The 23100-nt window shown below is 40.5% G+C and overlaps 2 protein-coding genes across 2 annotated transcripts; both read left to right on the top strand.

Moving 5' to 3' along the window:
* Nucleotides 1-685: 685 nt before the first annotated feature.
* On the top strand, nucleotides 686-14744 carry TMEM9B (TMEM9 domain family member B). The gene is made up of 5 exons (XM_031681223.2): nucleotides 686-1423; nucleotides 3485-3576; nucleotides 7215-7323; nucleotides 9196-9330; nucleotides 13536-14744. Exons 1-5 carry the CDS (start codon nucleotides 1319-1321, stop codon nucleotides 13689-13691), a joined length of 597 nt encoding a protein of 198 aa, XP_031537083.1. The 5' UTR covers nucleotides 686-1318; the 3' UTR covers nucleotides 13692-14744.
* Nucleotides 14745-18271: 3527 nt separating this feature from the next.
* Nucleotides 18272-21029, top strand: ASCL3 (achaete-scute family bHLH transcription factor 3). Its single transcript, XM_072970791.1, has one exon. It carries the CDS (start codon nucleotides 20073-20075, stop codon nucleotides 20616-20618), a length of 546 nt encoding a protein of 181 aa, XP_072826892.1. The 5' UTR covers nucleotides 18272-20072; the 3' UTR covers nucleotides 20619-21029.
* The last annotated feature ends 2071 nt before the right edge of the window (nucleotides 21030-23100 follow it).

Here is a 23100-nt window from a genome sequence, read left to right as displayed (position 1 = left end):
GGTCTAAATAAATTTGGTGTAATATCAGATACCTTCTTATTTTAGAGTTTAGCATCAACAAGGATCACATGGGAGAAACATACTGAGAAAATTCTGTTAGGAAAAGACCACATTTAAGTTTTGTTTAGAGGAAGAGACACGGATATTCCATGAATGCAGAATTTGGAATCCATAGATAAAAGTTCAATCCCCTTTTATTGAGCCAAGAACCAGAGGCCCAGAAAAGGGAAGTGTTTGGACCAAGGTGATTCAACAAATCCAAGGTGATTCAACAAATCCGCAGAGGTTGTGATGAGCCCCTGCAGCCTTTCCACTACCTCCTACTGTCTCTACTAACTGAAAAATATTTTAATTGGAGACATTGTGCCATCTCTAGGGTTCTCCTAAGTTACCTGCGTTGGATGACATCTCTGGGAAAGATCGGTCAGTGCTCCCCCAATTATGACTTTGGGACCAGTCGCCCTAAACAGGATTGTAGCGCTACGATCTTCCACCTTCTGGAATCCTGGGCGGAGGAGGCTACCGGAAAGAGTTGGTTCTTTCGCCAACTCCACACCTTCCGAAGCCTGGGCCTCCGCTGTGACCCATTTCTCGGCGACAGGCTGGGCCTAGGCGGTCAGCCGCCAGCGGAATGCAAGCGCGGCGCCTCAAACCGAGGCCACACCCACGAAGGCAGCTCACAGATCGTTAGAAACCTCGCGGGGCCCGGTGTCCAGGAGGCCCGTGGGCCGCAGGTCAGCACCCAAAGTGCCAGAGACGGCCCCTGACCACCTGACGGGGGGTGGGCTTCCCGGGAAGGGATGGCTCGGCCCCCATGCCCAGCACTCGCCCCGCCTGCGCCCGCCAGGATGGGCCGCCTCTCAGCAATTCCTGGGGCTTAGGCTCACTCCGGCCTCCAGGCAGCAGCCAACCGCTCCGGCCTCGCAGGGGTCACTCGGGACCCACATCTGAAATCCAGGGCTTGCTGGGCCGGGGTGGGGGTCTCCCTGGTGGGAGGACTTCCCAGAGCACTGGGGTCCACAGCGCCGCTGCTTCTGTGCCCGGGGAAGATACGCTAGCGCCCCCAAGCACTGCTGGGCCCAGGCTGCCCCGCAGAGGGGCTGCCTTCCCTTCTGGGGCCCGAGCGTAGGCACCGCGCAGCCTCGGGGTCTTTGGCACCGGGAACCGCTTCCGGGGTGAATGCGTTTCGTAGTTGACCCCGCGCGGCCCGTGACGCGAAGGCCCAGACGGAAGTGCGGGCGGAGGAGCCCGAGCCGGAGCCCGGCCGGGAGCAGGTCTCCGGGGCTCCGGGCTGTGGGGACTGCTGGGCCTGGCAGCGATGGCGACCCTGTGGGCAGGCCTCCTTCGTCTTGGCTCCATGCTCAGCCTGTCTTGCCTGGCGCTCTCCGTGCTGCTGCTGGTGCAGCTGTCAGACGCGGCCAAGGTGAGTCCCGCCCAGCCTTCGCTCAGAACCGGAGCTCCTTCCCTGCTTCCGTCCTTGTCCATCTGCGCCCCACCCCAGCCCTCTCCCAGCCCTGGCAGCCCGACCCTTAGCTTCACAGCCCTGGCAGAGCCCCCCAGCTGTAACCCTCCGGACTGCCGGGTAGCATCCCGCCCTCCGGCCCCGACAGGCTGACAGTCCCCGCCCCGACCCCCGACCCCACGCCAGTCCCTGACAGCCCGCCCCCCGCCCCGCCAGCTCCACCCGGCCCGGACGGTGCCCACCGCCGGAACAGCGTCTCTGCCTCCTTCACATTTCCCTCCCCAGCCCCGACAGCACCCACCTCAAACTTTACAGCCTTTCCAACTCTGAGAGCCTTTAACTTTCCGCCCTTAAGCTCTGACGGTCTACCGCCGCCCTCCACCAGCCTCATAGACCAACCGCTACCCTATTCCCCAAGCCAAAATGATAGGAAACCCCCATCTCATAGATGTCTTACCTCTTAGGAACTAACGTTACCCTCAACTCCTCCCTTCCCACTGTGGGAACTTGCTTCTCCCGGCAGCCTTCCTTCTTAATAGGACCTACAGAGTTTCTCACACCAGCCTAATATACTCACCTAACTCCCTCGAGGACCTCCTAGACCCTTTCTTGCCTTCTCTCTTTTTGATTATTTAGTGAGTCAGGGAGGATGCAAACTACTGGAGAGGTAAGATTGTGGCCTTCTCCCCTGCTCCATTTCTTGGCCCTTCAGTCCCCTGGCGCTGCTCTCTAGTCCCCTTCATGCCCATACCCTTCAGACCTGCCCTGTGCTTCCTCCTGATGAGCTAGCTCATTATTGGGGGAAACAGAAGGCATTCACATTAATGTGATGGGACAGCAATGGCATTTGCATATTTTAAAAACAGAAGCTTTAATCTATAACAGCTTTAAATATAGGGACTGGGAAAGATGGGTGACAAGCATACAGGTTCAGAGGGTTTTGATCAGGAGTTATTTTTGAAATCTTCCCTACCTCCCACCAGAAACAGGGACAGCAGCAAGTCTCCTGACTTTCAAAACATTGCTGGCGCACTCTGCATATCTGCTGTCATCGCTTTAAGTGGTGTACTGTAACCGTGTATTTGTCAGTCTCCTTTACTTAGGTGTGTCCTCATTACAGGCAGGAACCATCTCTTACGCTTATCTGAATCCACCTCATTTAACACCAGTTCTGGCACAGGACAAATGCTCACTAAGTAGCTGCTGAATGAATAAGTGAATTCTCAACAACTCTGCTAGGCATACCACTAAATATAGAAGCTTTGGGCTTGGTCCTCTGGGAACTAAAGAGCCACTACCTTCTCAGATTAGAATTCCCTTTTGCTGAGGAAGCATCTCCTACCCTTCTAGTCATACATTTAGTCACTTCTTCCTCCACCTCTTGAAACTTGCTTTATCAGTAGTTGTCCTTTCTGTCCCCCAAGATTAGAAGCAGTTTCCGGGGAAGGGTAGACCAAACTGAACTTGGCTACACTCAAGCTACTTCCTTATGATCTTCCTTTCTAATTGTGCTGGGTGCCTCTAAAACCTCATCCCTTCTATAGGACTCTGGCCCAGCCCATTTTATCCATATCAATGCCTTTCTGCCAAAGGGTGGAAGGATAGTGGGTAGGATAATTATGACTTCCTCTGTAACTTTTAGTTTGATATTTCCCCATCCTTCTATAATCAGCATTCTTATTTGCAGGCACAGCTATGTGTTTACTGTGTCTTTCTACTGGCAAGTAGATGATGATAACTTTGGCACAGTTTGACTATTGTGTGACCGATAAATGTGATTAATGAGTCACAGATCATGTGCTAGGTTTTATTTCAAAGTTAATTTTAGGTAATATATAATGATTCATTCACATTACCAATGGCTTTTAAAAACTTGTATCTCTCAAAGTGATTTAAAATTTTAAATGAATGGTTTTAGACTACTTGGCAGGTGATGCTTAGCAAAATGTGTATGTTGCAATTCTTTAAAATACTTATGATAAACTATCAACAAGCTATACCAAGTTTTCATTTTGGTTACAGAATTTCGATGATGTCCGATGTAAATGTATCTGTCCTCCCTATAAAGATACTCCTGGGAGTATTTATAATAAGAACATATCCCAGAAAGATTGGTAAGTATTCTAGATAACTGAATTACCTGTCAAATTTCTTTCTTTGGTTGTCACTGTTAGCCCATAATATTCATCCAATGTATTGTTTTCTGTAGTATTTCTTTTTAAGCAAAGGTGTTGAATTCTATTTCCATTTGAAAAATTAAGAATAACGCCTTCAGTGCATGATAGAAGCCTAAAGAAATGTCAAAACACCAAGCCCCAAGCAGGGAAGGTTTTTCATGGGGATGGGGCTGAGTTTGTGGCACCTGAAATTCCCATACCTACCTTCCTGTGTCCCCGTAAATTTTGGTCCTCCTTCTTGCTTCTCAGTGGAAGGTAAGCAAACCTCATTTATCTGGGTTATAATTTTTACAGCTTGAAGGTTTTGATGATATATTGCCAAATATAGGAGACTATGTTTAAAAGTCTCAAAGGGCTCCAGAAGGAATGGGATTGAGCCATGAATATCAGTGTGTACCAATTGGTGCACCACGAGCAGGTTATAGGTGTGCCAAGATACTGATCCCTTCAGCCCTTGGCATCATCAGGCAGCCCTGTGACGACTGGGATCCTGACTGGCTCGCCACAAGCAGCCTTCTCTGTTTATCCCAGTGGACCTTACAAATGATAGCTTTTTCTGCATGTGCCATAAAATGATTGGGAAGCAGTTGTTTTGTAGCAGGATGGATGGGCTCCTGCCCGTGGACTGGAGTGTTTTATGGTTCATAATGGAAGATTGCCAGGATAGGCATAGAAGAAAAATAACTCCAAATATTATGTACTTTCACGTATGCCTGATTTCATAGCTAAATAGCCTCAAATGTTTGGAAGCAGAATTAAATTCATTTGGTTACAGTATTCCAAGCTCATTTTGAAAAAGAAAAGGCAGCCTTTGAAAATGTTTAGCTTTTCTGATGCCATTGTCTGCTCCTGCCATGATATGCATTTAGGCTCAGTCTGGTATTTGATAAGTGTGTTCTTGAGAATTTCTTATGAGTGTCTGTGTTCCACTTTAAATTGTCTCGTATTACAAAGTGATTTAGCTTTTCCTACAGGTTTTCTGTCAGCAAGTTACTTTATATGAAAAGAAAGCTCAAATAAGTTATTTCTATAAATTTCTCAAATATATTGAGCACTTAGAATCAGTTTGTTGTATTATCAGTAATACAATATGATGTCTGTTACTTAGGGTGGCAAATGAACTCACTATTCAGGTGTTTAACACTAATCTTTTCACTAACTTTTATTCAAGGCTCACAGAGAACCGTATATCAATTATTCTTGGTTACTGGTGAAAATAGGGAACTTTGAAAATAAACAGTTGAAATCAAGGCTTCTTTTGGGACTCTTCTTCCCTCTCTCCCTTGCATCCTTCCTGCAGCTTAGCCTTTTATTGGGAATAGGTTCACAGATGCCCCTGCAAGTTTTTAACTGGCTTTAGAAGGGTAGGTGCGTTATGACTAATCGAGATAATTATGGCTTTACGAGGTGTCCAGTATCTGTCTGACCCTAGGTGTATTTTTACCTTCTGGCCCCCATTGTGTCCAGTTGTTAGCTTTAATTCTTCATTGACTTATGCTGTCTAACTTTAGAAAAGTTTGAGTTCTCTAGTTTATGTTTAGGGTATGATTTAGAGCTGATAATGTCCTCCTTTTGCCACTAGGGGGAGGTGTTGCCTAGTTACCAAAGTGCTTGAGTTCTGGGTTTGGTGTTTACAGTGACTGGCCGGCCAGAGCCAACCTTCCTGCTTCCTCTCCCACTCTGCACAGTGCTCAAAGTCCTTGCTATTAAACTGTATTTGTACTTCAAAGGAAGCACTAAATACTCAACACTTAGATTCTCAAGTAATTCTTAGGTATTATTCCTAAGGCTTTTGAAGCTGACATGGGAAACTAAATAGGAGAGAAGTTTCATTTTCCTGAGGTTCAGAGAGATAAAGGGCAGCTGTCCTAGGAGGCAGGAGCCCTGAATTCTGGCCCTTTTAGCTACTAATTTACTCTATGACCTTGTGTAGGTGACCCTGTCTGAGAGTGCTGGGCTGGATGACTGCTGTGATTCTGAGATAGGTGCCCCTGCAATGGGATTTTGCTTCCTCTGCCTATTTTATGCCAGCATCCAGCTGGATGCACTCCTGGTCTTCTATATGTTTGGAACAAATATCACACACTTGTATGGTGTGAGTTGTGAGAATTCTTAATTGAAATTCTGCCAGTCGAGACTTTTTTTTTTCATTACTACTTTTGTTAAAATTAAATTATCTGTTAAGGCAAACTGACTGAATGTTTACCACTTATGCTATTTTGGGTTTTCTTCCTTATGCCATAGCTAAGAGGGAACAGAAAATGAAAAACTATGTTCTTTTTTTTTTTTAACATTTTTTATTGAGTTATAGTCATTTTACAATGTTGTGTCAAATTCCAGTGTAGAGCACAATTTTTCAGTTATACATGAAGATACATATATTCATTGTCACATTTTTTTTCACTGTGAGCTACCACAAGATCTTGTATATATTTCCCTGGGCTATACAGTATAATCTGGTTTATCTAATCTGCATATGTCTGTCAGTATCTACAAATTTTGAACTCCCAGTCTATCCCTTCTCACCCCCCACCCACTTGGCAACCACAAGTTTGTACTCTATGTCTATGAGTGAAAAACTATGTTCTGATAAGGCAAAGGGAAAGAATCAGCCTGGAGCATCGGGCGCCCCCAAGAAAGTAGTTGGAGTAAGACAGAAGGCTATAGTAGAGTCCTTGAGGCAGCTAGAAATGCCTGGAAGAGATTACGAAAGGGAAGAAAATTGCCCAGCAGCTGGCAGAAGGACAGGAAAAGATTTGCCTTCTTTTCTGAAGGTGATTAGAGTCATAGGCTCTTAATAGCTCGGGAGAATGAGAATTTAATTATTCCCTAGAATTGACAGATTTATGGGAAGAGATTTTTGGATAGATTTGGTTTTTCATAACCTATAAATAAGTGGCCTGGAAAATGGGGGGAAAATAAACAAAATCCAACAACAAAAACATTTAGCCTTCTATTATTTTTATATATTGTTTCCAGGTAATCAGTTTTCATTTTAAAATACTTTTGTTGTCCTAATCCTACTTCTCCATGCTTTTTAAAGACTTTTGCTCATTAAGAAAAGGAATTGTTTCTTGCTCTGGTGTTCAGTTTTCAGCATTTCATAATTTACCAACTGTTAGTTATAATTAGCCCTTCATATACCACACTTTGGCAGTTAAGATGATGTTAGTTAATTCATAAAAGAGGTAATCTCATATTTGAACAATGCTCCAGGTCACTTTAAATCATTTAAAGCAGTTTTACTTGATAAATAAAATGTCTAAATATGACCTGATCTACTAAGTAGTAAATCCCATTTGGGATTTTTTCAGGTGCATTTTTTAACCATAAATAGCACTTTTGAAAAAATAGCTGTGACATGTGTGTCTTTATAGTTTCTTAGACTGTTAAATCTTAACCAAATTGCTAATATCGAGAGAGGAATTGATTTCACTTCCCTTACTGATTATTTGCTCCTTATATTCTTTCGTTGGGTAAGTTCAATGATTATTCTGGGTTTCAGGAATGGGTTGATTAGTGTGAGTAGAAAATCCAACTAGGCTTAGGCAGTATTTTATCTTTGTTTTTTTCAGCGATTGCCTTCATGTGGTAGACCCCATGCCTGTGCGGGGGCCTGACATAGAAGCATACTGTCTACGCTGTGAGTGCAAATATGAGGAAAGAAGTTCTGTTACGATCAAGGTAAAAAATATACATATATATCTTTTCTGCTTCTGCTTAATGGTATCTAGACAAGAAAGAAAATTTTGGACATCTGAATTCTATTTTTGTTACCTAAACTATTCCTCTTCCCTCTTCTCTACCACCCTCTCACCTCCTCCTTCCTCATCCCCAGCCCCCACCCTAAAAGCAGAAACAGGCTTGCTCTCATTCTGCCTCATTGAGATGTTCTGTGGATTAGTTAGGACACCTTAGATAGACGTGAAATGGCACAAAACAAGCCCTGTGTGAAATTAGCTTTTTCCAGAAAGATATTCCACGTTCTCTGTGGGTCACATATGCCGAAGAGTAGTGAGAAAGCAGTATGGTTAGATCCTCCTCTTCCTGCCCTCTCACTCCTTATAAAAAACGATATGTATAGGGACCACTCTAGAAACATCACTTCTGGATTTTAAGATTTCCTGTCTTTGTCTCTTATAGGAAATGGAACGTAGATCCACTCTCATGACAATTTGGACTTCTAATGAGTTCAGTTACTTTACTTACAGTGGCCAACAGTTCTTCTCCCCAATTTTTTTTAATATGAAGCTTCCCATCCTTCTCCCCAAAAGAGGCCTTGGGGAATCTGGGATGGTCCAATTACAAAGATTCCTGTTGTGACTGACCCTGTGGGAGAGTTCTTGCTCCAGCAGAGTGCTGTCCTGTAGAGAAATCATTATATTACTTTTTAATTTTTTAACAAAAATTTTATGTATAATTTACATACCCCAAATGTGACTCATTATAAGTGTACAATTTTATAAATTTTAGAAAATTTAAAACAATTTTTAAAAATCCAGTTTTAGAGCATTCCAGTCACCCCAGAAAGATCCCTCCTGCCCATTACAGTTAATCCCATTCCCACCTCCAGCCCTAGATAGTCACTATTCTGCTTTGTGTCTCTACAGATCTGGACATTTCATATAAATGGAATCACAATATGTGGTCTTCTGTGACTGGTTTCTTTCCACAGCATGTTTTTGAGGTTTATCCATGTTGTAGCATGTGTCAGTACTTCATTCCTTTTTATTACTGAATAGCATTCTATTATAGGAATATACCATATTTCGTTTATTCATTCATCTGTTGATAGGTACTTGGATTATTTCCAGATTTTTACTTTTATGAATAATGCTGTCACGAATATTTGTGTACATATCTTTGCGTGGATATATGTTTTCCTTTCTCTTGGGTAGATTCCTTAGAGAGGTAAGTTTATGTTTAACTTTTTAAGTGACTCCCAGATTGTTTTCTAAAGTAGTTATACCATTTTACAGTCTCACCAGCACTGTATGAAGGTTCAGTTTCTCTACATCCTCACTAACGTTTGGTATTGTCTGTCTTTAATTGTAGCCATTCTAGTGGGAGGTGTCACACTCTACTGCTTGATACCACATGAATAAGATCTCAAGAAAATCATTTGCCTAAAAATGTATTTTTGTATGTCTAAATTGATCTAAAACAGTGTCCTGTTAAAATTCATCTGAATTACATTTTCTGTTAGGGTTCCTGTAAGTGGTCTGACAGCAGTGCTGTTGAATCCAGGACACTGTTTTCAGGTGAAAAAAGAAAACTGCTGTGCTAGCAGTGATGAAAAATGATTAGCAGTAGGTGAAGATGAAATTTTGAGGACTTGTGAAAAGATCCCAAAGACAAAATGCTTTCTTTACTCTTTTTCTATAAGTAATACTTTGGTGAAGAGTTGAGTTTGTTTCTTATGTTGGAATCTGGTTTGTATAAAAACCCTGTATGCTTAACAGATAGAGCAGTCTTCACTATGGTTTTCACATTATTATACAAAATTCTGATTCCTTGGCTTGAACAGAGATGCAACTTATCTTCAATTTCCTGTAGGTTACCATTATAATTTATCTCTCCATTTTGGGCCTCTTACTTCTGTACATGGTGTATCTTACGCTGGTTGAGCCCATATTGAAGAGACGCCTGTTTGGACACTCACAACTGATACAGAGCGATGATGATGTTGGGGTAAGTTCTTAGCGTGCCCTGGCTGTGCGCAGCCTGTCTCTGTCATCATCTGATGTACAGTGCAAGTGAAGGATGGTCCCAGGTAGATGTTCACGTGCTGGAGCAGGTCCTCAACCAGAAAAGCTAAAGACAGTTCTAATATTAGTGTATGTCTTGTTATGAGGAAATTGCTCTGTAAAGCTGTAAATATGGTGGTATAAACCAGTGATCCTTGGTGAGTGTGCTGTACAAGGCTTTGCCTTTCAGTTCCAGGGGTACAACTTACATTGCCTTTTCCTGTTCACATTGAGAAAAGCAACTAAGATGGTTTTCTCCCCAAGCTCCTGCCTGAACACCTTACCTGTCAGCATCACCAAATATTTTAAAAGATAAAGAGGCTTTAGTGAGTGAAGCATAAAGACTATGATATGCTTTACTTAATGAAGTACAGCTTGATAACCTGCTGGTGTTTTATATTTCCTGTTTTCCTCCTTCTTAAAAAAAAAGTCTATGATCTTTAACTCTAGGGAAAAATGAAACCATCACTCCTGATTCTCTTCCTATCTTTAAAACTCATATTTGTACATATAGTTGGTATAATCAGTGTGTAAATTGTTTTGTGGTCTCTTTTCATGTTGACATTACTTCATTCAAAAATGTCCAAAAATCAACATAGTCCACAAATTTGTTATTCAGTATGGCTTATATTGTTTGTTTTGTCATTATCCTATTTAGGTTTGTTTCTGAATTTTCCACTATTTTATTATTATTATATATAATTTTGTTTTAGAAATTACTTTTTATTTTGGATTATGTTATTGGACTATGTTCCTTGAAGTGAATAAAATTTAGTAGAGTTTCAGGAATCAATTCCAAAGTCCAGAGCCAGCATGAACCCTTGCCAGCCGCACTCAAGGGCCTTTTACTCAGGAGTGGCTTGTGGACCCATAGGTAAGAGATGAGAGAGGAACCCTGACTAGACGGCTTAAGTTATAACTACAAACAGAGCCTGCTTGTCTCATGAATATCACTTATGAACCCTCAGCTTATTTGGGCAAGATTTCATTTTTGTTCTGTCAAGAACTTTCATAGAAACACCTCTGTTTGCCTCTTTTCCCCTTGCTTCCTTTATTAATTCAACCAACAGAGAGTAACTTTTCCATATCAGGTAGTGTGCTGGGTACCAAGAATAAGGAGGCGAAGGAAACAGAAACAGACCTGTAAAAGAAATGACCGATATAATGTGATTCCACATTTATTTTTAATCATATAAGAAATGCCTATTTAATTTTAAAGAATTCTAAGAGAGAACCAATGAGTTGGGAGAAGGTTCAAAACTGGAGGTCTGATGTGGTCAAAGACTAGGCATAGTGGGGCTAGTGGGGTGAGAAAACTAGAAGGTTGTGCACTGGAAGCATTAGAGCGTCAAACACCGTTCCCATGTTAATTTTCATTCACATATGACATTTCCCATTGACATTTTGGGTCAGATAATTCTTTACTGTGGGGGACTGTCCTATTCACTGTGTAATATCTAGTAGCATCCCTGACTTCTACCCACTAGATGCCAGTATCACCCCTCATCCCATCATGACAATCACAAATGTCCACAGACATTGCCAAATGTCCCGGGGGGTGGGGGACAGTTGAGAACTACTGTTATGAAAATGTTATGTACCGAAGGCCACACAAACCACTTCATTACAGGCACATAGATAGACAGCCTGACTTAAACCATATCCCTTACAGAATTAAAAATGCGGTTCCTGATTTTAGGAATAGGCACTGTTAACGTAATTCACAGAACATAAAAGAAAAGGATGGCCGAATGTGTAGATGAAAACATGTAGGCAAGGCACTTGATTGGTAGGGTCACATGCTTAGTAACCATTTTGTTCACCTGTGATTAATTCTGTGTGCATGTCAACCATATGACAACATTGTCTTTGAAAGGCCTGGCTGACTTTTGGATATCTGTTAAATTGAATCTGGGCAGAGAGGTTTTCTGACCAGAGCTATGAATTTATGGTAACAACTCCATACAAACAGAAGTTAAATTTACATTTCTATAGTTGCTAATCCAAGATGAGAGTTCTTCACTCTTTATGTATTTTTAAAAATGCTTTTGTTAAGTTCTTCGTTAAATTCTGTTTTCATTTTTTCCATTTTTGTTTGGTGTAGAGCATTTTAAGTCCAGTGAGAATTAGCACAAATAGTTAAGAAGCTCGCTGCAAGTAGTCACAATATTTACTGTATCATATATCCATGACACATCATTGCTGTTATCAAAGCATTACATTAAAACATGTTTTGTATTTATTGTAATTTTATCAGGTGTAAAAAGAATAAACATATATAAAGGGTAAATCTCTATTTGCATTCTCCCAGCATCCATGACCATGGGCAGCTAGTTCAGTCTTATTCTGATAGATGGAGAGTAGACCTAAAAGGACTGACTGGTTTATTTAGTCCTTTCAACTTGTTCCTTAAGAAGTTTCTCCCCCTACTTTGAATAGTAAATAACAGGACTATGAAATTGAGAAGCACTCTGCTGATAGAGTACATCCTTCCCAGTTTTGTTGATGTCAAAACAAACCAATGGTAATAATGTTTTATATACACATTCATTGAAACGCCATATTCGTATAGTGTCATTTTAATCTACCTGAACAAAATCAGTATGTTGAGAAGATATGACACCAAGACAAGGTTAGGGGAGCTAAGTCTTGTTAGATGACCTTGAGTCGGTTTATTTCCTGATGGGAAGTAAAGTAAACCACCAACATTAGCCGCCTTCCTCTTTCCTCACTTTCTTTCTTACATCTTTGAAACATTTTTAACTTTATGTAATCTCTTTTATTATTTTCATTTGTAAGTTTAAAAAAAATGAGTGGAGTTTGCACAAGATGTTACCTAAATTAAGTGAAGTTGAAGAAATGTTGGTAAAGAAGGCAGGGAAAGATCCTTTATAGAATACTCTTTGATGTCTTTGAAATGTCAACATTGTAGAAATGTCTTGCTATAAAAAGGAGACCAGGTGTTATAACACTGTCTAGTTATAGTTACGCAGTTATGTATAGCTTTCCATAGACATGCTGACTCCTGCCCTGGGTATATAATAGAGCTTTTGCCAACATGCGGAGGAAAACAATATTGTTTCTTTCCAAGAGGCAAAGTTCAGTTTAAGAGGTCTGACTTGTGACTTGTATCCTATGTTGGAACATTTAGAAGCTTTGCTAACACAGGGTTCAGGACAAAGAGATCAAGGAAAAGGCAAACAAAAGCAATAAATTAGTATTGAATGCCTTTTGTCATTTAGGCAGCTGTGTTTATAGCTCATTCATAGATAGATTAGCATAGTGGTTTCCTGTGTAATGACTACAAACATCAGTGGCATTGGTTTACTTTGACCAGGATAGGTTGGTTTTCTGCACAGATACCTGGGTAACCCTTCAATAGCCTTTTTCCCAAGGCAGCAACTAACATGGAAGCCACCGTGAGTTCAGCAGTGAAAGATTGAAGTCTTTATCAAATAGAAACACTGAAGTAATAATTCCTTACTGTCCTTGGTAGTAGAGGATAATTGTAGCACTTGAGCTGTGTCTCTTTTATCACAGATTGGGGAAGGGGGAAATGAGAACGCTCTGACTGTATGTGTTGACGGCATGGGGAGAGATTAAAACCAACCAAGATAGGATCCTGTCATCTCATCTCCCAGGATGAACGTGGCTCCAAGCTGGCAAGAAACAATTCTAAGATAATGGGAGTCAGGAAATTAAAAGACAGGTCTTTCCTCAGCCACAGATTAGCTATATAGTATTGAATAAAGCAAAGTAAAACCTACTTTCCGTATCTGTAACATGTAGATAATTAACATGAAGACAGATTTTCTTTCTCCTACTCTTCAAGGAGGGCTTCTCTTTAACATAAATGATCAGTGTCTTTGTCTTGGTCCCTGTTTCTTAAGAGAAATGTCTTTGGAAAAGGTGACTCATGGGAACATAAGCACAAATACCTCCTCATTGCTTATTTTACTTGAACCACCTGTTTCTGTAGTTGAATTCATCCTGCTTCTGGCAATTGAGTGCGTAAGAGTGCTTGGCCAAATTGGACAGTCTGTTGTTTGAAAAGTCCAGCTGCTCCTCCATGGCTTGATAACTGCTGGGGTGTGTGTGTGTGTTTTCCACTGGTCATGCCGTCTGATGTTCTCCATCCTGGACTTTTAGGATCACCAGCCTTTTGCAAATGCCCACGATGTGCTGGCCCGCTCCCGCAGTCGAGCCAACGTGCTGAATAAGGTAGAGTATGCCCAGCAGCGCTGGAAGCTTCAAGTTCAAGAGCAGCGGAAGTCCGTCTTTGACCGTCATGTTGTCCTCAGCTAATTGGGAATCGAATTCAAGGTGACTAGAAAGAAATGAGGCAGACAATGGGGAAAAACTGACTGTGTTTTCCTGGATTTTGTTTTATTGCCCTGTTGATTTCACCAACTTTTGATGGAAAATTCAAAACTAGAAACAGAAAGATGCTTGGTATTTTCTTTTCTCGTTAACACATTAGTGGAGACATTTGTAAAAGCACACACCTTAAAGTCAGCCAACAAACCTTTCATATTATGACTTTTACTAATAAAAATAAGTCTGCCTGTAAATTATCTTGAAGTCCTTTACCTGGAAAAAGCATTCTTTTTTTTTTTTTACCACATAGTTTTAACTTGGTTTTCAAGATAATTTTCAGGTGGGGTTTTTGTGTGGTGTTTTTGTTTTTGTTTTTGTTTTTGTTTTTGTTTGGGAGGGGAGGGATGCGTGGGAAGTGCTTAACGTAACTTTTCTCAAGCCACTTTACTACACATACTTTTGTAAATAGACTTTGCCTTTTATTTTCAAGTTTCATTTATATTTTGCAGCATAGCCAGCCTCATCAAAGCCCTGACTTACCTATTTGAATTTTGCACTGACTATATTATCTAGATATCTGGTTGGCCTGTGGCTGTACTTCATGGTCAATTGAATCCCAAATGCCTGGTGGCCCTTCACAAAATGCAGATTTTCTTCATGTACTGTGATGTCTGATGCAATGCATCCTAGGACAAACTGGCCATTCGCTAGTTTACACTAATGACTAAACACAATCTTGGTGTGTGGTCTTTCTTGTCTTCTTCTAGTATACTTAAGGATGAATCCTAAGGACTTGGACAGTTGCAATAAAGAAATTTTCTTTTAAACCCAAGCCCCCTGGATTGATGACATACACATGTTTGTCAGCATCTCCAGTCAGGTTGAGAGGCAGCCGTTGGAGCTCTAGTGTGTATAGCTTTGAACTAGGACTGGAGTTCTGGTTGCCTGCCTCTGAAAGGTATAACAGTTATTGGATAACTGGCTTTTTTTCTTCTTATGTCCTCTTTGAATTATAACAATAAAAATAATTTTTGAAACACCTGCCAGTGTATCTATGTCTCCTAACTTTTCTCTCCTCTCTCTTTTGCTGTGCGGTGAACTTGAAGATGCAAAGACAATTTGTACCCTGTTGTAAGACTATTGTTTTATACTAGTCTATTCATAAAACACTGGTACTAAATTATCTGTGTGTGTGTGTGAAGAGAGAGAGGGAGAGAGAGAGAATGTATGGGTACTTAGATGGGTTTCTGTAAGTATACAAGTATCTTTTTGATAAATGGAGAAACTTAAAATGAATGAAGGAATGCTTGTTCTAAGAAATTCTTGGCAAAAATTGTGTTAGAACTAAATTACATTAAATTCATAAGGATGAGATTTTAGGAGCTGTTAATGGATTTTCTGGTTAGTGAAAATCAATCTTTTTATTTTTTTCATGTATTTTATTTTATCCTATGAGGGGTAATTTGTTTATTTTATTTATTTTATTTATTTATTTATTTATGTTTGTTTGTTTATTTTTTTTTTTAGAGGAGGTACTGGGGATTGAACCCAGGACCTCATGTATGCTAAGCTGTGCTCTACCACCTAAAACAATCTTTTTAAAACCAAAATCTAACCTAAAATTATTGATTCTATTGTTAGTATTAAAAGATGGAAATTCAACTTTATGCAAGTGGACTTTATTCCAGGTATGCAAGGCTTGAATGTTTGAAAATTAGTTAATGAAATCCATCACATCAGCAGGCTAAAGAAGAGAAATGACATGATCTTACAAATAGATGCAGAAAAAGCATTTGACAAAATCCAACAGCCATTCATGACAAAAACTCTCCATAAACTAGGAATAGAGAAAGACAAAACTATGGAGGCAGTTAAAAAAAACAAAAAACAACAGTAGTTGTCAGTGTAGGGGAAGGGAGAGAGGGATAGGTGGAGCACAGAGGCTGCTTAGGGCAGTGAAACTGTTCGATGTGACGTTGGTGGACGTGTCGTTAAACGTTTGTTAAAACGCGTTGAATGTACAACACAAGAGTGATCTCTGAACTGTGGGCTCTGAGTGATAATGATGGGTCCATATTGGTTTATCCGTTGTAACAAATGTGTCAGTCGGGCTGGCATGTTGCTAGTGAGGAGGATGTGTGTATGTAGGAGCAGGGGTTATGTGGGAACTCTGCTTTCTGCTCAGTTCTGTTGTGCATATAAAATTGCTCTAAAAAAGTCTATTTAGAAGGAAGATAATTTTAATAGGTATATAATAAAATGTAGGCTCATGCTGAGCTTCCTGGTTATGGCCTTAATCTCTATTTAAAAGAATATCGACCAATATTTGCACATTATGAGATTATTACTCAAAGATATCTTCCATAAACAATTTTTATTTAAAATTATATAACGGGGAATGGAGTCTTTTACAAAAGAATTTTTTTACAAGAGTCCAATTTTGTAAGCAAACCTTTCTATTTAGTGTTATAGTGTGTTGTCATATCTACATATTAGGTAGAAAAAACAGCTAAACCAGACTGAGCAGTTCTGTTTAACTGTAAGCTATTTTGCATGTTGTTACAAAAATGATCACCTATAAATCCGGTTAAGTCCAACTCAGCCCAAAATACAGCACTTCAGCAACAAAATTCAGGTAAGAGACTCTTCTCCAGAGTGGCGCATGGGGGAGAATAAAAATGGTTTTTAAGAAAATCCCTGGGCACGGGTGATAAATGATGATTTTTTTTCAATTATCTGATTATTCCATTATATTGAACTATCAAACATGCACATACGTTGAAAGACTCAGTTTTGCTGATGATTAAATCATCTGGAGGAATGGAAAGAGTTTTTTGGTTTGAAAGTCAGGAGACCCAGGTTTTGACCTCTGGTCTGCAACTAGCCCTGCAACAATTTATAAGGGATTGGAATAAAGAGTTTCTAAGGTTACTCCAGCCCTAACATTCCATAGTTCAATTATATGTGCAGTTGTAGCTTTGTTTTTTACATGCCAGGTATTTTGAATGTCTCTGAAAGTTGAAGCTTTGATGCTCAGTAGAGCATCCAGAATCTCTTGGGATTTTATCTTTTAAGACCTCATCACTTATTTCCCAGAAGAGCTCTAAGACAGAAACCTGAGATTTCCCCTAAAAGATAGGTGCATTTGTTAGCTGTGTGTGTATCTGGCTTTGGAGCCCCAGCGTTTACAGTCTGTGTTGCTTTCTTTTAAAAAAGACTTGTACTCAATTTCTATAAACATATCCAGCTTCCACTAGGCTCCCTATCTCGATCCTCTTCATTACTGCATTTTTCATTCTATCGTTCCTGTATTGTGATAGGATGGTTAAATTTTATCCTTTGAATAAAAGATAATCATATTTAAATGCTACATTGATGGGTGAACTTTTTGGTTCAATAGAACAAGCTTCTCAGCAGTGTGTCTCCAAAGACACTAGGCTCTTTCTCTATGAATTATGCAAAGTCTTTTTAAAACCTAGAAACTTTTAATTACCTGTAGCATATACAAATTACTCAGCTTTCATCTGGGTCAAAGCTTAAGATATTAAAATTTTCTGTCAGGTTGAACCATATCCAAAGAATTCTTGTGTGGGATTTGATGTGGCTTTGATGACACTTCCTGGCACCCCTTGTATCAGTTCTGGCTTGTTAGCTCTCAGCAGAAATAAGGCTCTGATGTTCTCAGAAATGTAGTCATAGGGGCTCCGTACCCACTGTGCCATCATTTTGTGCTTTCTGCCATACACGTCCTTCATCTCTTAGCGACTAGAATTCCTGGCTTGGGGATTTCCTAACTCTTTTTATCTCAGCAACTTTTTTATTTATTTATTTTTTTGACAGAATCTTGGCTAGTTTGTAATCCAGAGATTTTCATTTTATGTTAGTTATTTTAAGCCATTTAGTTAGTAATTTGGAATCTTTTACTTCCTGTTCCTCTGTTTTGATTTTTAATTGGATCTTTAGCACTTATCTCATCTCCCCACTCCACCCCTATTCAGAAGAGCTTTTCCTGGCATTTACTACTTTTCCAGCCTGTTTCACCATGACTGATTATAACCCTCCCCACCACTCAGAATTCCCCACCCCTCATCCCCAGTCCCCCATCCCTTAACTGCCCTTTCTGGTCCCAGAGTCATTTGTCTTTTTAGTAGCCATACTTGATCCTCTTCATTATTGCATTATAAGATAGGTTTTTCCACAAGAACTGTAATACACTTTATTGCACTTGAATCCTGGTGCTTAGAAGCTGCTCCCTTCGTTACATAGCGCAGCCTGCAGAGTTGATTTTGTTTTAAATTGAAGTATGGTTGATTTACAATGCTGTGTTAGTTTCTGGTATATAGCATAGTGATTCAGTTAACACATATATATATTCTTTTTCCTTATAGATTATTATAAGCTATTGAATATAGTTCCCTGTGCTATACAGTAGGACCTTGCTGTTTTATCTATTTTATATATAGTAGTTTGTATCTGCTAATCCCAAGCTCCTAATTTATCCCTCCCCACCTTTCCCCTTTGGTAATCATCAGTTTGTTTTCTATGTCTACGAGTCTGTTTCTGTTTTGTAAATAAGTTCATTTGCATCATTTTTTAAGATTCCACATGTAAGTAATATCATATTTGTCCTTGTGTGACATACTTCACCTGGTATGATCATCTCTAGGTCCATCTGTGTTGCTGCAAATGGCATTATTTCCTTCTTTTTATGACTGAATAATATTCCATTACACACACACACACACACACACACACACACACACACACACACATCTTTATCCAGTCATCTGTCATTGGACATTTAGTTTGCTTCACTATTGTAAATAGTGCAGCTTGCAGAATTTTGCTGTGCTCAGGTAGAAAAACATGTACCAGTGTTTCTAATATTGCCCATAAACATAAAGCCATCTTTCCTTCTTTTCTGAAGGCCCACAATTAGATTTCATGTTGCTTTTCCTTTTCCATTTTGGGGATGTTCTTCATCTCAACAAATGTGCTTTGGATGTATTGATGTTTGATTTTCCAGTATTAGGGAAATATAAGCCAGGTTTTCTATAAGGTGCAGTTGAGAAAGGGATGTATTCATCTGTTAAGAAAGGAAAGAGGAAAAGAACTAATGCCTGGTGCATTATATATATTTTTTTTTCATTTAATCCTCACAACTACGCTGCAAAATAGTTAATATCTCGGTTGGACATAGGACCAAGCTAGGGCTCAGAAAGGTTAAGACTTGCCTCAGGACACACAGCTAAGAAGAGGCAAAGCCAAGATTGAAACCTTAGAATGTTAATGACTGAAAGGAAAATGCTCTTTTCCTACAGCACTTCCCTGACGCCCAGTAAAACTGTAATGTCCCTGTGAAATCTGCTGTGACTACATTATTACAGTCAAAGGTAAAAGGTAATGGCAGTTTAATAAAGGAGCTGGATGCACTCCTATTCAGAAAGAGGGCGTGTGTTGGTGTGGGACCTGTTGGTGTGTAATACTTTATTCTTAAGTTCCATGAAAAAAAACCCAGCTAAGTACAGATGCACTTTACTCAGTATATTTAAAGTTCTAAGGAAAATATATAAGTTGACTATGTTTTAAATGTGTTAGGGGAATTTCTCATTAAAGGAATCTTATAGTGAATTTTTAAGAGCAAATGATTCCTTTTTCATCTTTATTTTCAGTTTTGCCCCTGGCATACAGGTAGCATTTAAGAAAGCTATGCCTGTGAGGTTGCATGGTCATTAACTGGTTTGTAATTTCTCCCACACATATTTGAATATTGTGGTGTTTCAGTGTTTCCTAAACTTCATATTTGCATGCCCCTTCACAATCTTCATTATATCTATGTTCCACCTGTGTTGCTGTTTACTCACTATTCTTCTTCAAGTCAATCCACATTTTTTGCTCAAATTTGTTTGCTTTTAAAAGAGACTTTGCATCACTACTCTAAATGTGAAAACAGAATAATTCACAATAAATGGACATTAACAGTAAAATATTATTAGATTCTAGCCAGATACTATTGCTTGTTGAAGACTTCCATCTGAGGAGGATTAGAAAGCATTCTGGTAGCGTGGAAAACACAGTCTTACCAGACTAAAGATATGTCTTTGTAATCACAAGGACTGAAAGAGGATTGAAAGGAAATAACTTTCTCTCAAGGTGAGTCAATGTTATTTTATACTGCTTCTGTGTACCAGCAAAAATCCTCTCTTACTACCTACAGAATATTGTAACCACACCTAGTTTTCAGAATGAGCTAAGAAACTATTTATCAAAGCAGAAAAGTCTCTGATCTCCGAGAAAGTCAATGATATCTGCTCTCTTTTGATCTGGCTAAATTAATAAACTTGGTTATGTTTCCAGACTAAAGAGGAAATGATGGACAATAGAAGCTACTCCAATCTGCCAGACAGACTGCCTGTCTTCACTGATTCTGCCCACCTGCCCCTGGCCAGGTCCTTCTATCTGGACCCCATGGTCATGTTCCACCTGTACCCTGAGGGCCCAGTGCCGTCCCCTTTCTCTGAAGACCTGCCATTGCTGCCTTTTTCCAGTGACTCCCTGATCGTGGAAAATTACGGTGAACACTGTGCCTTCTCCTTCCCAGTGCCTTATCCAAATTACAGAAGGTGCGATTATTCCTATGGGCCGGCCTTTATCCGGAAAAGGAATGAGCGGGAAAGGCAGCGGGTGAAATGTGTCAATGAAGGCTACGCCCAGCTCCGACATCACCTGCCAGAGGAGTACTTGGAGAAGCGACTCAGCAAAGTGGAAACCCTCAGAGCCGCGATCAAGTACATCCATTACCTGCAGTCCCTCCTCTGCCCTGATGAGGCTGAGACGAAGAATAACCCCAGGAAAGTTTCCTCCATGATGGCAACCACCAGCCACCACACTGATCCCATTTTTAGAATCATTTGATTCTGTGTTTCCAAACGGAAACAGTTTCACAAAATGTGGTCCCTTACATCATTAATAGTTTTCCTAATGTCTTCTGTGTGGGCAGATAATAGTTCAAATGCTAAGCTATGCTGCATATTTCTTACCTGGCTCTCAGATGTACTATACATTATCTGATGTAGATTGAGAAAATGCTTTTTAAGTTTTGGTGATTTCTTTAAAGAACTTTAGAGGAGCAGGAGCCCCAAATCTCTATACCTCTAACCTTGCTCTTCTCACACAGAATCTCAGCTGTGAGAAACTCTCACAAAAGTTATGTAAAGTACGACCGATGACTATTCACTGCGTGTAATGCACTTTGCAAACACTTCTTATTAAGCAATCACAATGAACCTCCCTTGATTTGTCAAAGTTTGGTGGTTTTTATTATTTGGGATTGGCAAGAAATCTATACCTCACCCATAACATGATGGGGAAGGATCTTGGGGCTAAAGCAAAAGTAGTTAACAAAACCTTGTTGTCATTTGAAATTATTTCAGTCATCTTTTCCTGCATGCAGCAGACTTTGTCAGGTAGCTTAGTGTAGGGCTTAAGAGGGCAGGCTCTGCAATCAGACTTCTTCCACAGGATGAGAGTAACAGTAACGACGTGGTATGCTTATCATGAGGCTCAACAGTGCCTGATGCATAGTAAGTTTTCATAACTACTACTTTTAAAATTATTATTATCCTTTTTTCCCCCCATAGCATCACCATTCTCCTGGTTTTCTAGGATCAGAATACATGGGAAGGACAGTGACACCCCCTATCTTGGAGTCTGCCGTCAAAAAGTCTCTATTTCTATTCCCATGACAAGCTTCAGCCCTTCCTTCTCCCTTAACTCGTGGGTCCCATCTGTCACCAAACCCAGGCAGGACTTCCAACACACTGTCAGCTCTCTGTGAAGTTGTCCCACCCAGCCATTATTTGTTCCTTTATTTTGTACACATATCTCCCTGCCATTCCCATCCTGCTATCTTACATGCCTGGCACACCTATCTTCTGTCTGCAGTAGACTATAAGCCCCCTGAAGACAGGGACCAGTCTTACTCATCCTAGATTCCTAGCACCCAGCAAAGTGTTGGTAAATATTTAGTGGTGCTGTTTTCCTAGTCCTGTCCTGTCACGTTATGTCTGGGTCACTGTTAATGGTCTCTTCCTGGACCTCCATGGCTCTTTTCTCTTTTGTGGACCACACAGGTCCACAGATACAAACTGGCTCCATCCTCACTCGGATATTCTTTCTTAAACCATTTCACATCACTTCATTGCTCAAACCCCATGACAAGTCCCTTTTGGCTATGACGTTGTTGTTTACATTTATTTGCTTGGTTTTCAAAGCTCCCATCAATTTGGCCCCTTTCCAAATATCCACATCTTGATTTTTCCATGACACCCCATTCCCTCCACCCTGAAAAGAAAATCACAGTCTTGCAAATGCATCTTTCTCTCTTAGCTTTTGCTTCCCACCAAGACAGGATGGAATATTCTTTTTCCTTTCACTGGTGAAATCCTACCTACCTTATTCAGGAATCCTTTCCTCACAGACAGAGACTTAGTCTTTCTTGGACTCTAACTTTGTGTACCAAATAACTCAGTCCTTAGGGCAACAGTCATTCTCCTGACTGCAAATTTAAGTTCCATGAGGGCAGACATCAAGAGATGTTGGTTGAAGCAATGGACAAATCCAATAAAAACTGATATAATCAGTAAAGGGAATTTATAGGCTCACATACTGAAGCTTCTAGCAGTAGGGCTGCCTTCAGGCAGGGCTGAACACTTTCATCAAGAATCTGTTTTCTTTAGATCTGTCCTCCCTGGGAATGGCCTCAGTGTCCCCAAAAGGTTGTCAGAAGCTCCCAGAACTATATGCTTTCTTATTTATGTATAGGAGGGAAGAGAAAGTCTATAACCCAGGATTTCCAACAAAAGTTTTGAGATTCATTCTGATTGGAGAGGCTTAGGAACATGGCCAACCCTAGTGGCCAGGGAATGGAATGTGCTGATGGACACACACGTGACTCAGTGGGTACAGTCAGCCTCCCCTAGTCACACAGGTCCACAAATACAAACAGGAACTGCTGGAAGGGGGGATGGATGTGGCAGAGACACCCACAAATGTCCCTGCACAGTTTTTGGTATTCTCCACTGAACACAGAGTGGGGCGCACAACCAGTGCACAAGGACTGCCAAATACCTAAGCACAAGCCTCCTCCTGTGGATGTTCAAATGAGGGCAGAATCTAGACTTCTGTTCCTCTGGTCACTGCTGTCCACTCCTACCACCCAAGTGATCACCACACTTCTGCTCCTCAGCAGAGTGCTGCCTGTTACAGACAGACATGCCCACGCTTTTGGGTATTTTGTTTTAAATACAGGCATATTCTTAGAGACCCTAGGCCAGCCAGGAGTCCCTCCACTCCAGCCCCCTGCCTGACAGTGTGAAGGCAGATCAGCTTTTTCACA

Source organism: Vicugna pacos, chromosome 10, assembly GCF_048564905.1.
Source record: "Vicugna pacos chromosome 10, VicPac4, whole genome shotgun sequence".
Lineage (NCBI taxonomy): Eukaryota > Metazoa > Chordata > Mammalia > Artiodactyla > Camelidae > Vicugna > Vicugna pacos.
This window is presented reverse-complemented; position numbering and strand designations above follow the sequence as displayed.

Bases quoted from the DNA above. Each gene is read 5' to 3' on its own strand.
- ASCL3 (XM_072970791.1), top strand. From the start codon at position 20,073: ATGATGGACAATAGAAGCTACTCCAATCTGCCAGACAGACTGCCTGTC.
- TMEM9B (XM_031681223.2), top strand. From the start codon at position 1,319: ATGGCGACCCTGTGGGCAGGCCTCCTTCGTCTTGGCTCCATGCTCAGC. The intron at 1,424-3,484 runs GTGAGTCCCGCC...TTTTGGTTACAG, and splicing joins AGCTGTCAGACGCGGCCAAG to AATTTCGATGATGTCCGATG. The intron at 9,331-13,535 runs GTAAGTTCTTAG...CTGGACTTTTAG, and splicing joins AGAGCGATGATGATGTTGGG to GATCACCAGCCTTTTGCAAA.